The sequence below is a fragment of the Ochotona princeps genome, chromosome 3 (assembly GCF_030435755.1).
Source record: "Ochotona princeps isolate mOchPri1 chromosome 3, mOchPri1.hap1, whole genome shotgun sequence".
Classification (NCBI taxonomy): Eukaryota; Metazoa; Chordata; class Mammalia; order Lagomorpha; family Ochotonidae; genus Ochotona; species Ochotona princeps.
Window position 1 is genome coordinate 50,445,124 of NC_080834.1, and position 17,252 is coordinate 50,462,375.

Sequence of the window (17,252 nt, forward strand, 5' to 3'; positions counted from 1 at the left end):
GAGGAATCTGAACTCTAAGTGGAGCAGCCAAGACTGGATCCTTTACCCGTTTGGGTTGCTGGCACCACAGTGGGTGACTTTACCCGCTGAACACTACCACTCGCTCCATTTGTTTTTGACTCACACAGATTAAGAGACTGTCAACATATATATATTTTTAACATTTTATTATTATTTTATGATACAGTGCCATAGGCTCCTGGTATTTTCTTTATCCCAGCCCCAATCTTCCCCTCCCAAGATCTTCTATATCATTTCTAAAGTATAGTTCTTCATACACATTCATATGTCCATCATTGCGGGCATGGACAATGGCAGAGAGTCCAGAATCCTATTGTCAAGATAAAGTGAACAGTTTCATTGTAAGTCCATCTTTGTCTGGAAGTAGAAATACATACTACATTGTATCCTCACATCTGGATATGTTAGTCTCCATTTCACAGCTACTGTACATCCCCTCAAATGAAAAACCATAATACAAAATCAACAATAGAAAGAAAAATAGAAATTTACAATGTTATGAAGTTAAATAACATGTTACTGGATATGACAGTCTCCATTACACAGCTACTATACATCCCATTAAATGAAAAGCCACAAAACAAAATCAGCATCAGAAAGAAAAACGAAATTATCAACACCATGAAGTTAAATAACATGCTACTAAATGACTAACGTGTAGCTGAAGAAATGAAAATCAAGAACCTTCTTGCAGAAAATGATGCTACTCTATGATCTATGAGTCATTAAAGAATTTAATCAGAACAAAGTGTTTTGAAGAGATTAAAGTAACAGAAAACATCAAAGCCCATGCGATATAGTTTCCACCTGATTTTTGTTGGTGAAGTGTGTCTCTTCTAGACAACAAATAGATGAGTTTTGTTTTTAAATCCAGTCTACTAATCTATGATGTTTGATTGAATTTCAGCCATTTACATTCAGAGTTTAATATGTATGGGTGGTACTTTGGTCCTGTCATTTTAGGAATGGGTTGTTCATTGGTTTAGTCTTCTGTTGTCATTTTACTGGGATGTTCTTCCTGTTTGCCTTGGTTTCGTTGGGTGCTATTCCTCGTCTCTGTGAAGAGAACGTCTTGAAGTATCATTTGTAGGGCAGGTTTGGAAGAGACAAACTCTTATAACTTTTCTTTACTGTGGAACAACTTTATTTCATTTTCAAAGACAAAAGAAAGCTTTGCTGGATATGTTATCCTAGGCCGACAATTTTTTTCTTTTAGAATCTGGAATATGTCACTCCATTCTCTTCTTGCCTGTAGAGTTTCCTGTGAGAGATCTCCTGTGAGCTTAATTGGCATTCCTTTACATGTCAATTGATTTTTTTCATATGCATATTTAAGGATCTTTTCCTAATGTTGAATTGAAGAGAGCTTGATGATCATGTGTCTTGGTGAAGATCGCTTTTGATCAGGCCTGTTGGGAGTTCTGTGCCCCTCCTGGTCTTGTTTCCCAATTCTTTTTCTAGATTAGGGAAATTTTCCTTTATTATTTCATTAAATAAATTTGTAAAACCAGTTTCTCTTTCTACATCTTCTGAGACTCCCATAATTCTTATATTAGGCCTCTTAATTGTGTCTTTCAATTCTTGAATACATTTTTTGTCCTGATCCAGCTCTGCTTCCAGCTTTTTCTTTGCTTCCCCCTGATGACAGGAAATATCTTCCAATTCTGAGATTCTTTTTCTGCTTGCTTCATTCTGTTTTGGAGACTCTCCACTGCACTTTTGATTTGCTCTATTGTATTCTTAATTTCTGATATATTAGTCTTGACTTACTTCATTGCTGCTACTACTTGTGTAAAATATTCCTTAAATTCTTTGAAATCTTGTATGTGCTTCTCATTGTTGATCAGAAGCTTTAAAATGAGTTTTCTGAATTCTATATGCCCCATTTTCTAGATATCTTGTTCAGTTAACTCTGAGGTTGGCAAAGGGTTTTGCTCCTTTGCAAGGGAGTCTTCAGTAATATTCATTATGCCTTTGTCTCTTCGCTTGCTCTTGGTCATTGTATTTCTGGTTAGAAGATTCTTCACTTTGGGGCAGGTTTCTAAGCTGTGTCACCCACAGGTCTACAGTTTGATTTTACTTATTGCAGTTGGTACACAACTCTTTGCTTGCAGCCAATTGTGCCACTCCCTCCAGTGAGTTACAGGTCTGGGTTCTTATGTTAGATTTCCACCATGGTCTCTGTAGCCCCAAATCCTGGCTCACCAATTTCCACCTCCTGTGATGCTGTGCTGAGGCTGCACTATGGTCTGTACAACCTTTCTCCCACTTCTGGTTGGAGCAGGTCCCAGGATTAGGTGTCTTATATAGCTAGGTTTTTATTTATTTATTTATTTTTAATTTATTTTTTGACAATCTTGACATAGTTAATTAGGGTAAAACAGGTTTGAGGGTTATAGGGAAGTGGGTAAGACTATTATTTCCATATTGTTTCCTTCATGTTTAAAGGGGGGTATTAAGGGAGAAGGCCCACCCAATTTCCCACCCACCCCACATCCCAGATGTAGGGCATGCTACGAGGTTCTTGCTCAAGTGGTTTTGATGGTTCACCAATTATGAATTGCTGCTAATCTTGCCACTCCAAGCACGATGAGGTCTTTGAAGAATCCACTGACTGACATAGTCCATCACAGAGTCTCCATTTGCCCCATATTTCTCTGTCAACATATAGCTCAGATGATTGATTGATCTGTTCTGCCTTCTTTTCTTGGTTAGGGTTCTAAGTCTGGAAGCTCGATTGTAGGGTTCCCCAAAGAAACTTTGTCTGAGGTGTTCTCAGACCAGATTCTTGTATGTACTAGCAAGCACAGGGCCTGGCACAGTCCATCGCCCTGATCAGCTGGTGGTTGTGATCGCTGGGTTGGTTCTGTTTTCCATCCCTGACTTCCACTGGAACCAATGGGTATTGCAGTCTAGCCTGGTTCTGCCCAGCACATACAAAGCCCTCACACAAACCAATTTTGGTGCAGCCTAGTCGGAGTGATCCACAATAACCCCCACAAGGCCCACCCCCTACCCTGGTTTGCCAGTATGTGTGGCAGACTAGTCCAGTCAGTCGCATGTCCCCTTCGGCTCTCATACATGCCAATGGGTATTAAAGCTTAGTTCCATCTAACCAGCTCCACTATGCCACCTTCACGGATATTGTTGGGTATCTCCCAAGCCACCCCAGCCCCTGTCCTAGTTTTTATGCCCTTCCATGGGGTTGGTAATCCAAGAGGGAGGAGCCCACTATTTCCCTCCCAGGCCACTCCCACTCCTGGATTATGCACTCTCCAGGTAGTTCTGAGGTTTGACTTTACTGAATTAGTCCCCAGTGCCAGCTTCTGCCAGCTGATGCTGTGGCTAGGCCCAAACAACCCTCACCCACTCTAATTATAGATTGCACGAGTAGGAATAATCCACCCAGCCTTGTTTTTCCCTGATCTGGTCCACATGGGGTGCACAGGTGTTTTAGCCCTGCCTAGTCTGGTTGTCCCCATCCCAGCTCACGCTCTCCAGTGGGAGTAGCTGTCCAGCAAGGGAACCATTCCTTATTCCCCTGCCAGCTCTGCCCCCTCCCTTCCTGATTCTCATGTGTGCTTGTTGGGTGCTGCGGTCACATCTGACACAGGCATCCTCACCTTGGCATTCTGTGTTGTGTACTGCTTTTGTCACGATCAAACCTGGCTCAACACACACTCTGTTCTGGCATTCGGATTTGCCAGTGGGTGACATGAACTGATTCAGCCTGGTCTGCCCCCGATCCATGCCAAATGTATGCCAGTGGGACACTTTCCATGACCTCTTCTGGGCTGTTTCTTTCCATGCTTTTTGCACTTACCTGCAGGGTCTGTGTCCTGCCAGAGGAGTTGCCCAGGCTCCTCCATCAGAACCCCTCTAAGTGCCAGATTTCACGCATTCCAGTGGGTCCGTGAATATCTAGGTTGTTGGTGGCGCTGATCGTGGCGCTGATCTTGCCGGAACCTGTTGGATGTTAGGTCTGGGTGCCACACGGACCTATTTTGACCCATACAATGTCACTGTCGGTATTATTTTCCTATAGAACCAATGCAATCCACAGACCTCAGTGAGTTCTCACGAGCTCAGCACATGTGCAGTTCACTGTTGTCCCCTGCAGTCCTAAAGCTTTTGCCGCAGTGTACAAAATGGCACCTGACGTGCCTCTACTCCAGTTCTTGATCTGCTGGCTGTCAGGTCTGAGGGCCACCCAGACCTGTCTTGGGTGGAACCTATAGAATGCCACATTGCTGCAGTTCACTGAGTCAGAAATGAGTTCACTCCCAGCTCTGTGTATGCTCAGTCCTTTCCCTTGTCTTTGCCTCCTCAGGCAAAATGGTACCCAATTCAGCTCTAGGGGGCTGACTGGGCTGTGAAATCCACCCTGTTCTCATACTGCCCATCTGGCATCTGCTGCTCTGTCTCTGCTCCTGGTCAAATCAAATGGACCAGCTGGACAGACAGTTCTTTGTCTGGGTTCACCTCTCAAGCTCCCAGTGAAAGTCCCTTCCCACCTCATTGCTGGTGGAGTTTAGGCTGCTGGTGGAGTTCAGATCGCCATTAGCTGAATGTCACTGGAATATCAGTTACTGCAACACCACACCATTGTGTCCGCTGCTTCCCTGTGTCTGTCAGTCTCCCCTCTGCTGTTGTTCTGTTCTCTCACCTCCTGGAATGTGTCCTCTCTGCTTCATCCTGATTAAATGTTTCTCCGTCCTTTTAAATATGTCTTTACCCTATTCTGCCGTCTTGATTCTCTGACTGTCAACATATATATATATATATTTTTAAAGATTTATTATTATTGGAAAGCCGGATATACAGAGAGGAGGAGAGACAGAGAGGAAGATCTTCCGTCCGATATTTCACTCCCCAAGTGAGCCGCAATGGGCTGGTGCGCGCCGATCCGAAGCCGGGAACCTGGCACCTCTTCCGGGTCTCCCATGCGGGTGCAGTGTCCCAATGCATTGGGCCGTCCTCAACTGCTTTCCCAGGCCACAAGCAGAGAGCTGGATGGGAAGTGGAGCTGCCGGGATTAGAACCGGCGCCCATATGGGATCCTGGGGCTTTCAAGGCGAGGACTTTAGCCGCTAGGCCACACCACCGGGGCCAACATATATATTTTTAAATCACTGAATTCTGGCGTATTTTTGTTGTATAGCATTAGGTTACTGATAGAGCAACTAAAATTAACACCACAGCAGAGTTATTTGCAGATAACCAAATCCATGATATCTAATTAAAGCAGAAAGCAATACATTACAAGTTATAGAGAGCCAGAGTTGATGCTATTCTGAGCTTATAAGATTTGTTCCATAGAGCACATTAAAAAACAAGCAAACAAAACCCCCAAAACAGTGACCTAAGAGAGATTCAGCTTTTTCTACAATCAGTAAAGGGCCAAATGAGAAGCTACTACCACATAGCAGCAGGTTCTCGAAACACACTGTCTATGGAATTAAAAATGGCTGTCCATACCTTCTGTTCTCCTCACTGTCATTTCATCATTTTGCATCACATGACACATGGTAGATGCTACATGGGGTCTGAGCAACGCATTTTTTGCTAATGGCTTGGGAAAACAAAAGTTCCCATTCCTCCTCCTCTCCCTTTCTTTTTGCCTTGCCTTCCTACCTTCTATCTTCTCTGTCTTCCCATGTTTACTTTTCTTTCTTCTTGTTCTATGCATTGATATTATAATCAGTAATTGACAGACATCCACTTTAGCAAGGAAAATACGCATATTGATAATCCTTATTGGAAGGTTCCAAAATCCAAAAATTATTGAGCACCTATGTGATACCCAGAAAATTTTGTGTTTTAGAGCATTTCAGATTTTTGATTAAGTATGCTCAACTGGCAAATTCGATGCAAATTTCTAATCTGTGTTTAAAAAATGAAATTGGAGACACTTTAGATTCTACATATTCTTTGTCAAGTGTACTTAATCTGTTTCAGAGTCCTTCAAAAAGTTCATGGCGAATGAAATTAATACATAAACTTTTTGTTGCAGTTTTTTAAAAATTAATTCACAGAAAGATTAAGAAAAAATTAATTGAAAATGTGTAATATAAAATCCTTTTTGAAATACCCTCGAATAGCCAAAATATCTAGAAACTGAATTAGTAACTTTGTCATCATTAGTATCAACCTTAACTTCAATAAGAATTCTCAGGGGAAATTCCAGAAGTGACTTACTATAGATGTGGCAATTGGAAACACACAATTTGAGCAAGCAAACAAGCAAAGATATTTGTTTTGAAACTTACCGACTTTGTGAACTTGGACAAATTGTTTGAACTTTCAAAGCCCTTATTTCTTTGCCTATAAAATAAGATCTGTTTGTTGCCACTTCATCATCATTCCAGATAGAAATAATATTGTGCTGCATGTTATTAGTATGTGCTTATTATAAAGTAAATGATCAGTAATAATTTTTACCCATGGCATGGTTTGTGATTTAAAGATGCAAATGCTGAGGAAAAGGTGAGATTTATGTGGGCATATATTTGTTTTCTGTAAGATTCACTTAATCTATTTAGTTACAAAGTGAGATGGAGAGACCGCGAAGTGAGATCCTCCATCCACTATCTCTACCCAGATGGCTGCAATGTCCAGGGCTGTGCCATGTCTAAGCCAGGAGATTCTTCATGTGTTTCATATGTGTGGTAGATACCAAAGCATTTGCGCCAGCTTCTACTGTTTTCCCAGGCCAGTAACAGTGAAGATACTGGGACCTCAGTTGGCACCAACATGGTGTGCCGGTTTTATTTTTAAATGAAAGAAGAGTTAAATTTAAAAATTGTGAAAGGTGGATGATACATTGTAATGGAATGATATCCTAGTATCTTTCAGTAAAGGCCTTAAAAGTCTTACAGCCTTACAGGCTACCATCTTAAAAATGAATAAATGAAAATGTGGCAGGATGAGTAATGGGAAAATCAAAATAGGCGACTTGCAGGTTGGTATTCTAACCACTTCAATGCATTTCTTACTTTGCTCGAATCATTAGCATTGGGTTTTTTTGTTCTGTCTCCACACTCTAGCATCAGCATTGACAAAGCTATTAATAACATAGACACTAAGAAGAGACAATGAGATTAACAATGGCATCCCGTCAGCTAGGTCTTCATCAAAATTTGAACAAGAGGATCCAGTGTCAAAACCATGCAGGTGATCCCTTTTTTTATTTCTAGACTAGCAAATGACTCATCAGAAGCCCACATATAAAACAGGCTACGTTCATTAGAAAGACAGCAATTTTCTTTCATTTTTAATTTTTCCCATTTTATCTATGATCACATACATCTATTCTGCTACCAATTCGTATTTGAACACTTTCTGGTGGTTTTAATTAGTTTCTCCCATAAATAGAGACTTATATAAAATAAATGAAATCGATAGATTAAGGTTAATTATGCCCTATTCTCTTTTTTGCTTCCTGGGCTTATGATACAATTACTAATTGAATCTAATGAAAGCCACGGTCATCTCTTTTATCATGCTTTAAAGAAAAAGCTGCAAAGCAAAAAAGCCCATTCCTTCTTTAATTTTCTCTTAAAAGCTGATTGGGCAGCATGGATTTTTCTGCTGGAGGAGTTTTTAAAGATCTTGTTCGTCAGTTCTGTTCCTCTCGATGTGGAGACCTGTGAGGTTCTGAGTTGAGTCTTTGGATATTGTCCAGTTTAGTGGCAGGCCTGGGAAAGGAAGGCAGATTGCAGAGTGCCACTTCAGTGCGTTGTCACTGTAAGGATGATTTGGTATTTTTGCCCATCTTGTTTCCTATCACACTTTCTCCCAGGGTGTTTTGCTGTTGCACCTTTGGTTGGTCTTGTTTCATTGTGGCCATGAGGATTTTTGAAAAGAAAGATGTAAGTGTCAGGAAAGACGAAACTTAGTAACTGTTTGTTGGTTTTTTTTTTTTTACCCTGTCTAAGCATTGTGTAAACAAAATTACCTAAATCACACGTGTTTAAGTTTAGATACACACACTCTGTTTCAAGTAACACAGATTGAAATCACTTTGAAAAAGACTCTTTTATAATGCAAATAAGCATTCCCTAGGTAACCCATTTTGCCATCCTCAATATTTACAGCGCTGTAAGAAGAGTTTATTACTGTAGAATTTATGGGAAATTCGCCTGGTAAGAAAACACCAACCTATACAATTTAGAGCTGAGTTCTTGTGCATGTTCCTAAATGCTGCTAGCTACAGCATCAGCCTGGGCAAGGGGCCATGTACAGGTGGTGCTACACAACCACACTTTCAGGGAAAACAGAGTTCACTACATGTGTAGGGTTGTTGTCTCTCAGTTTGGTGAAAAAGCCTACTTGCATCAGAATCAGCTGACCATTGCTTTTTCATCTTGGGTTCATTCTTCTGGGAGGAAGTTATTTGTTTACTCTGAGAACCATAAAATTATAATGGTGTATTGGATATCCAAGGTACAGACTATTATTTGAATTCATTAGTTCCTCCAATGAACGACTATTTTAAAGTGAATCCTCTGTCGTAAATTACTGGAATTCTATGATAATGATGTAGCAGACATAGAAAGATTGATGATTTCTAAAAATATTTATTTTATTATTTATTTTATTTTACACGGAGAGGGAGAGATGGAGCGAAAGATATTCCATCTTCTGGTTCACCCCCCAAGTGACTGCAATGGCCGGAGTTGAGCCAGTTCAAAAACAGGATCCAGGAGCTTCTTCCAGGTCTCCGTCATGGGTGCAGAGTCCCAAGGCTTTGCGCTATCCTTGAATGCTTTCCCAGGCAACAGGCAGTGGAGTGGAGTGGATGGGTAGTGGAGTGGCTGGGACACAAACTAGCAACCATTTGGTATGCTGGCACTTGCAAGGCAAGGATTTAGTGACTGAGTCATCATGCCGGCCCAAGACTGATAACTTTTCAAACATATCAATGTGCAGTTTACACACTTCTCTTCAAATTGTACTAGGTTATTAGTATTAATGCTTCTGGAAGGGTGTGCTAAGTTGTTATTTTCCTGGGGTGTATGATATATTTCTTTGCAATTCCATAGCTTTTCTCTCTTTTGTTAAACAATTTATTTTCTAAATATATAATGTGGATGGCAAGTGGGTTTTTTAAAGATTTATTTTATTTTTCATAACAGCCACATCAACAACAACAGCAATATCAACAACAAATTATTTCACCCTGAAAAAATAACGCACCACTGAATAACCAACACATGCGTGACAAAAAGGAATCACAGAAGTCTCTTGGGAAAAATGATGCCATCGTATTTTTATTGGGAATTCAGATATACAGAGAGGGGAGACAGAGAGGAAGATCTTCCATCCATTGATTCATTCCCCAAGTGGCGGCAATGGCTGGAGCTGTGTCAATCTGAAGCCAGGAGCCAAGAGCCTCTTCCAGGTCTCCCATGTGGTTGTGGGGTCCCAAGGCTTTGGGCTGTCCTTGACTGCTTTCCCAGGCCACAAGCAAGGAGCTGGATGAAAAGCAGGACTGCCGGTGTTAGAATTGGCATCCATATGGGGTTCGGGCACATGCAAAACGTGGACTTCAGCCAGTAGGCTGTTGTGCAGGGCACAAGTGAGTTTTGAACATACGTGGTCAGCATAGACACTATTGTGAGGCAATGATTACATCAGCATGAAATCATAGCTTTGTCACCCACTGGTTTTGTGGATGTAGACAAGAATCACATCTCAGTACCTCAGTGTACTCATTTATCAGTACGTGTAACACAACATTATCAATTTTACAGGCTTGTGGTGGAGAGGAAATGACTTACTACATCTAAGGTGGTTAAAATTGTTTGATATTTTATGATATTTTTCTGCCAGTGTTCTGAAAATGTGTATAACCAAGCAATTACAAAGGAGATAAGATTTATGTCATCTCATTCTTATTTACACGCTCAGTTAAGTGAGCTCAGCAATGCTGTCCAAAACTGCTTTGTCATGTGATCTAGTTCATAACACGGGAGATTTCTCTCCTTCACAGCATTTTTCTCTGCACTTTCCCAATCGGAAATAAAGGAATAAACGGAAGGCAGAACCTATGGCAGAACTCTTCTACATCTCTGATCATTGGTTTTTCAACCACATAAATTTCTCTCTCAAATTAAACACAGAGCTGATTGATACCTGCATGTACAGTTTTCCATTTCCTTAGTAGTATTGCATGGCAAATACATCTCCCGTATTAACTTCTTTTTTTAAGATTTATGTATTTCTACTGAAAAATCAGATTAACTTTCATGTGGGGATACAGATGACTGTCCTTTGAAGTTGACAGGAGAAACAGAGAGAAAGATCCTCTGTCCACTGGCTCACTCCCCAAGTGGCTGCAATGGCCAAAGCTAAGCCTCTTTCGCATCTCCCGCGTGGGTGCAGGGTCCCAAGGCTTTGGACTGTCCTCAACTGCTTTTCCAGGCCACAAGCAGGGAGCTGGATGGGAAGTGTGCCAGCCAGGACACAAATTGGCACCCTCATACAATCCCAGCACATACAAGGTGAAGACTGTAGCCATTAGGCTATCACTCTGGGCCTTTGTGCGTTAACTTATAACAGGTATAATCATCCTCCTAGGCAAGTGTCTATCAGAATTTTTTTATTTTTATTTTTACTTTTTTTATTAAGATTTATTCATTTTATTACAGCCAGATATACACAGAGGAGGAGAGACAGAGAGGAAGATCTTCCGTCCGATATTTCACTCCCCAAGTGAGCCGCAACGGGCCAGTGCACGCCGATCCGATGCTGGGAACCAGGAACCTCTTCCAGGTCTCCCATGCGGATGCAGGGTCCCAAAGCATTGGGCCGTCCTCGATTGCTTTCCCAGGCCACAAGCAGGGAGCTGGATGGGAAGTGGAGCTACCGGGATTAGAACCGGTGTCCATATGGGATCCCGGGGCTTTCAAGACGAGGACTTTAGCCGCTAGGCCATGCCGCCGGGCCCTCTATCAGAATTTTTAAACAGAAACTTCTATTAACTGCTGTGACCTTTTCAAACATCTGTAGGAACTTTGTTGAACATAAAAAGCTAAGAATTGTTTAGAAACCAATTCAATTTGGACATGGAATAGGTTATTATGTCCGTATTAAAAAAATCACTGTAGTCACACAGATAAATGATCTTCATTTTTACAGGAGGACAAATTGAACAAAATAAAACCTGAGTTACTTATTTTAACAGGAAGCTAGAAGTATGAATGCATACATATATGTTCACTTGCATTGATGTTCAATTCTTACTTCAATATTAGATTTCTTCATAACTATCAATTCACGATAAGAAATCACATCACCATACGCATTTTAGTGTGTTTGGCACCAGGCAAGGTTTTTGTGAAGGTTAGCTCATTTACCTTGCAAAGTTAATCAACCAAAATCCAGTAGGATCCTGAAAGCAATGGTCAGGTCTTTGTGGGTAGATGATTGAAAGTTTGTTTGAAAGTCCTCGTCTAAAACACTGATGACATGCATGTAGCACTACTCAGAATACAGCACCTGAGCATGCAGAGTATTTTGTGCTGAAAGAAACAGAACAAATTCAGAATGAGTCAGGTGGCTCCTTTCTTTCCTGATGTAGGCCTTGGGAGCTAAGACTCTTCCTGAACTTTGCTCTCCTAAAGTAGGACACAGGCATTAAGGTTTCCATTGCCCAGACTGCCACTCACAGTATCTTATAAAGTGCATAAAGAGCTGGAAGAAGGGAGATAATAGTCTCTGAGCACAATGGGAAGTTAAAGAAATGAAAGGGTGAGTTGCCAGATTTCATCAATTCATATTTTATTGAGATATTATATTATAACCAAAAAAAATGTACATAGTTTACATGTTGATAAAAAATGTAAAACAAAAAAATTCTTTGTTCCCTGAAGCAGGTCATAAAACCCAAGTAGGTTACTCTCAGAATTTCTCCTCTTCTTTTTTGAAGGCCCATGGGTGAGAGGTATCCTGCCTTGTATCTGGAGAAAAGGATCTCAGACAGAAAAGTTTGATGAGTTCAAACACAAAGACCCTGCTCTATTCCTTCCAGTTTATGACCACTAGATCATATCCTTCTATCCTCCAATCATACCTCTGTTCATGAAAATACACAGTTTTCCCTAGGCTCCTGAGACATAAAAATGTTTTATAAAAAACATATATGTTATATGCTTTTCACTTGTCTTTTGTTACAGGAACCTTGTAGTGAGTGAGAAACGAATATTTTGTCTCTTATGACAGTGTCTGATAGATGGTAGATACTCAATAAATATTTGTTGCATAAACTCTAAATGCAAGAACAAATGAATGAATTGTATAATTCTAAAGGAATATGTTAGATTAAATAGGCAACTAACATTTAATGAAATAAAGCATTATATGGTTGATGATACACAAGATCATTATCATTTCCAGCCTAGTTTATTCATTTGCAAATCAAATCACACCAGACCCATAGTCTTAGAAACTCACCTCAGGATTTATGGCATCAATTATAGTCTGTCATTTTTCTGTGGTGCAGAAACAACTTTCACATTTCCATTAGCCAGGCAACAACAACGCCTGACATATTCACTTCATTTCTTTTGACTTTGTGATTTGAAAGTAACATTTAAAAACCAATAACTCAAGAAACAGGGGTGCATGAGATTCAACCCCACGTGTCAGTCACCTGTACCTATCACATGGAGATAATAATATGGCATTTGATATTGAAGATATAGCTCTTCTCCAAGAGGTGTCTCCTCTTCATTTACATGGACTTGCATTTGACCTCGTTTCATAGTTACATGAAAATACTGTGTTCTTGGAGCCTAGTTTTCTCACCTTATAAATAACACATGTTGGACAGGGTCGTAAGTATCTAGCAAGCCTTACATAATCACTTGCCTATATTTCTCTTTTTCATGTTTTTATTTCATTTAAAATTTCTTAACAAATGCAAGTCATAAACATTAAATTAAGTCACAAATTTCCTAGTGAATGGAAGATAAGGCCTGTAGTTAGTGCTACAAGCAAGTAAATCTTGGGAGTAAATTGTACCTATTATTTATAGCAAATGTCAAACTAAAGGACTAGACAGAATTATTTTGCTTACTCTCTGAAGAAGTATTTTCCTTTTGGAGTTCAGATTCTCTCTCTCTCTCTCCCTCTCTGTGTGTCTCTCTCTTACACACACACACACACACACACACACACACACACACACAGAGCTGTAGTCATAAAAATGAAGCTGTAAGTCTTTGACTTACCCCTCTAAGAGTGAAGAACCGAGTCTAAACTCCAAAGTAAGCAACTGTCTGCTTATGTGAGCAGAAATCAGAATTGAAAGCAGTTTATATTTTCCACAGCTGTTTTGAGACTGTTACAAGCAGTACTAAAAATTGCTTAACCAGTTCAGTGGCAATCCACAGCTAGGCAAAACCCAGGGACCAGACCTATGATTCCAATTAAGTCAAAGTTGCCCCATTTAAGTCATCTCTTTCCCATGTATAATCGCACTTTAAACCCACGTTTACTGACCTTGGCGCTTCCTAACTTGGTAGGAAGAAGATTGCCTAAAGGAGAAGTATATTAACTCCTCAATCTCAAAAAACTGAAAAAGCAGTTTCAGTTCAAAAAGTTTCCTAAAATACTCACTACAAGAATTTTTTAACAGAAGACCCCAAACTTCAACTGATTCATGACAGCAAAATTTGGATTATCACTATTCCAATAAAACAGAATAAAGTAGGTAGTCATTAGAGAATGTTGTGATAAGGGCTAAAAATAACCATTCTCTATTCATGGTCTAATGAAATTCTTTCAGTCTTGATGCAGGTGTTTTTTAACCTCAGTTCAGACGCTTTCCCCGCAATGAGCAGTCACATGTACTTGACTGGCTCTTTGTGGATCTAGCACCTGGCTTTTAGTATTAACAATGTTTTGCTCAAGTCAGCAGGGGACTGTTTAAAGAACATGACCTCTCCCCAGTTCAAGAACTCCAACACTGTGCGTGTATTTTGTTGATCATTTGGACTTAATCTCTTTGGTAACACAACAAAGATAATAAAACACTATTAAAATAAGTTGACTCAAAAGTACTGAGATCCTGTGGAGCAAGCCTTTGGCACAGTAGTTTAGATGTACATTGGGAACCCCTATACAGATCTGAGAACCTGAGCTTCTTGATTGATGCTCTTCCCAGGATGTAGGTGACACCTGAAGTAGCTGGATCCTTCCCAGCCAATTAGGAGGTCTGCCTTGACTACAAGTCACAGTCATTTAGGGAGTGAAGCAGCTGATAGGAGCTCTCAATTTCCGAATCTCAAGTAAACAGAAAACAGAATAAACAACATTTTTAAAGAGGCTCAGGCAATCTTTTTCCTGTTTTTTTTTTTCCCCCTTAAGATTTATTTTTACCTGGAAGTCAGAATTAAGAGAGATCTTCCATCCACTGATTCACTCACTTAATGATTGCCATGGCCAGAGCTGAACTGGTGTGTTTTGGGTCTCCCACATGTGTGCAGGAGCTTGAGAACTTGGACCATCTTTCGCTGCCTTTGCAGGACATTAGCAGCGGGCCGAATCACAAAAGGAATAACTCAGTCATGAGCCCACTGTATGGGCTTCTTGTACCACAGTCTTACCAACTAAAGTGGTATGATATAAATGATTAAAACTACAAAGGGTATCTGACATTTCCTTCTACCTTCGTGCAAATCTATACAATCAGATAACTCTAGACTGGATCCTTTCTCTCCAATCTCACAAGAGTCGATTTTTTTTTAGAAAATTCAAGAACTGTAATATCCGGAGATTTATCTACACTCATATGATAACTCAATACTCATATGATAAATAAATGAGAATCAAGATAATGAATTGTGACAACCAGGATCTAGTTTACTCAGAATGCAATACACAGATTTTGTAACAATGAGGTTTGTGCCCTTTTAGAAGATTGTAAATACATATGACAGGAAAGTCACAGAGGAGAATAGCAGTTTTCTAACTTAATGACCAACAAAAGGCTTGTTAAATAAAAATGTGAGGAAAGCAACCTCTGGTTTTAGGGTTGAAGATACCTGGATCAAGACATCAGAAACTTCATTAAAAGGCTTTTAATGAATAAAGAATGGGAAATTGACCATTAATTTCGCAGAGGCCTGTTTGCTGGTCACCCCAGGATTTGCTTTTTGTTTAAGTCTCATTTATCTAAAAGGCAGAAGACAGAAAGTGAGAGTTCTTCCACCTGCTGGTTCACTTGCCAACTGGTTCTGTCTCTTACGTGGGTCACAGTGTCAAAGTGCACAATTCTTGACTCTTTTGCTCCTTGTCCATTGTCCTATAATTCATGCTTGGAGAAAGTAGAGAATGGTTCCAGAACCTGAGTTCCCATCACCCACATGAGAGACCGGGATGGATTCCTGTCTTCTGTCTTCTAAACAGAATGAACCAATGCATGCAGATCTCATTTTTTCTCTTTCTCTCTGTTTCTCTGCCTATTAAGCAGATGAAAAGAAATACGCATTCAAACTTTTCACAGAGAAAACTTGATTCTTAAAAAAAACAAAGGTTAAGAAAATAACCCCCTCAGATACCAGGCAGATAAAAGTTTGCCTTGGATTAGACAGGCTCAGACAGGTGCTAAGTACCATTTGACAAATAGAACTAACTTTTCCTTTAGTTAACTCAGTTTGGCATTCCTACACACCTTACAGTTTCCCTGCTTGTGAATTTTGTGTTGTATTTACTTTTGAATCCATATTTTAGTAACAGTGCCATCCCAATTGAACCCTACTAGAACGTCATCCATTGCTTATTGTGTAGTGGTTATTCTGAACCTAACTTTCAAATTAAGCAGTGGATGCAGAAAGAATCTGAAGGAATCTTAATGATACCAGATGGAGTGGCTGTAGTAGTGCCTGCAGTGAGACCTGGGCCCCTGCTTGGGATTCATGCATCTCACATCAAGTGCCTTGGTGAGTTTACATCCTCCGCACTTCGGATCCAGCTTCCAGCTGCCTTCCTTCCCTCTAGGCAACAGACAACAGTCCAAGTATTTGGGTTTGTGCCATCCATGTGGGTGACTGGATTAGAGTTCTTGGCTTCTAGTCCCTGTTTGACCCAGCACTGGATGTTGTAGGCATTTGGGGATTCTATCAGAGGATGAATGGTCTCTTTCCCTGTTTCTCATTCTTTCTGTCACTCTGTCTTTCAAATAAATGAATCCATATAAAATTGCCTTGGCAGTTTATACTCTTTCATGGATGGTGAAAGATATGGCTGTATGTTTTTTTCCCAAATTCTCCAGAAATTTATTCAACATTTAGCTTCTCTTTTTTTCTATAAAATAAAACAAAACCAGATGTATCAAGATGTGTTTCAACATACAGTAGGTATTTCCATGTTTCTGAAAAGAAGATACTCAATGATATAATTCATACTCTGGTGTGTAGGTCTGCCTTGTTTTGATGTATTAATGGGGGATTAGAAGTTGAAGTTGTAAGATTTTAATTGCAATATTCTTGTTTAAAAGACTTCTTTTTGGGCTAGAACTGTGACTCCATGGGCTAATCCCTCAGTTGCAAGCATTAGCATTCCATATAGACCCCAGTATGTGTCCTGGCTGTTCCACTTCCAACCTAGCTCCCTGCTTATGGCCTGGGAATGCAATAGAGGATACCCCAAATCCTTGGGACCCTGTACCCACATGTGAGATCCTGAGGAAGCTCTTTGCTCCTGGCTTCACCAAGGCTTACCTCCTGCCACTGTGGCTACTTGGAGAGTGAACCAAATGATGGGAGATCTCTCAGTGTCTCATCTTCTCTCTGGAAATCTGCCTTTCCAGTAAAAATTAACAATAAAGCACTTATTTTGTATTTTTTGTTCAAAAGACTTTTTAAAAAAAAAGCATGGACTTAGAATAAGGCAGAAAGTCTAATTTAAAAGGCAAGCATCCTTCCATTCTCAAAGCTATAGTCAAAAAGAGAAAAAAATGAAAAGATTGAAGTGAGGGTGCTGTGACACAATACTATAAAACACATGGGTGAACCCCATCATTTTCATTAGAAAAAAGGATAATGAGCTACCCATGGGTTATAGGCTGAGATAAATTTTACTTGAATTTTTGTTTTAATTTCTTGATTTAGATTTATTATTTTACTTTATTTTACAGGAACCTTCTAGTTTTGAGAATGCAAAACCAAAAAGAACAAGGTAAGTTGAATTTTCTTGGAAACCTTATGTTCTTTCAGTTTTATAAT

General features: G+C 39.9%; 1 protein-coding gene across 1 annotated transcript in view; it reads left to right on the top strand.

The window, feature by feature from the left end:
- The window catches only part of SAMSN1 (SAM domain, SH3 domain and nuclear localization signals 1), a 157,662-nt gene that overhangs the window by 11,815 nt on the left and 128,595 nt on the right, over nt 1-17,252 (top strand). Inside the window, exon 2 of the mRNA XM_058661756.1 lies at nt 17,165-17,205. Within this exon, the coding sequence (XP_058517739.1) occupies nt 17,165-17,205 (41 nt within the window). The remainder of the gene's footprint in view (nt 1-17,164; nt 17,206-17,252) is intronic.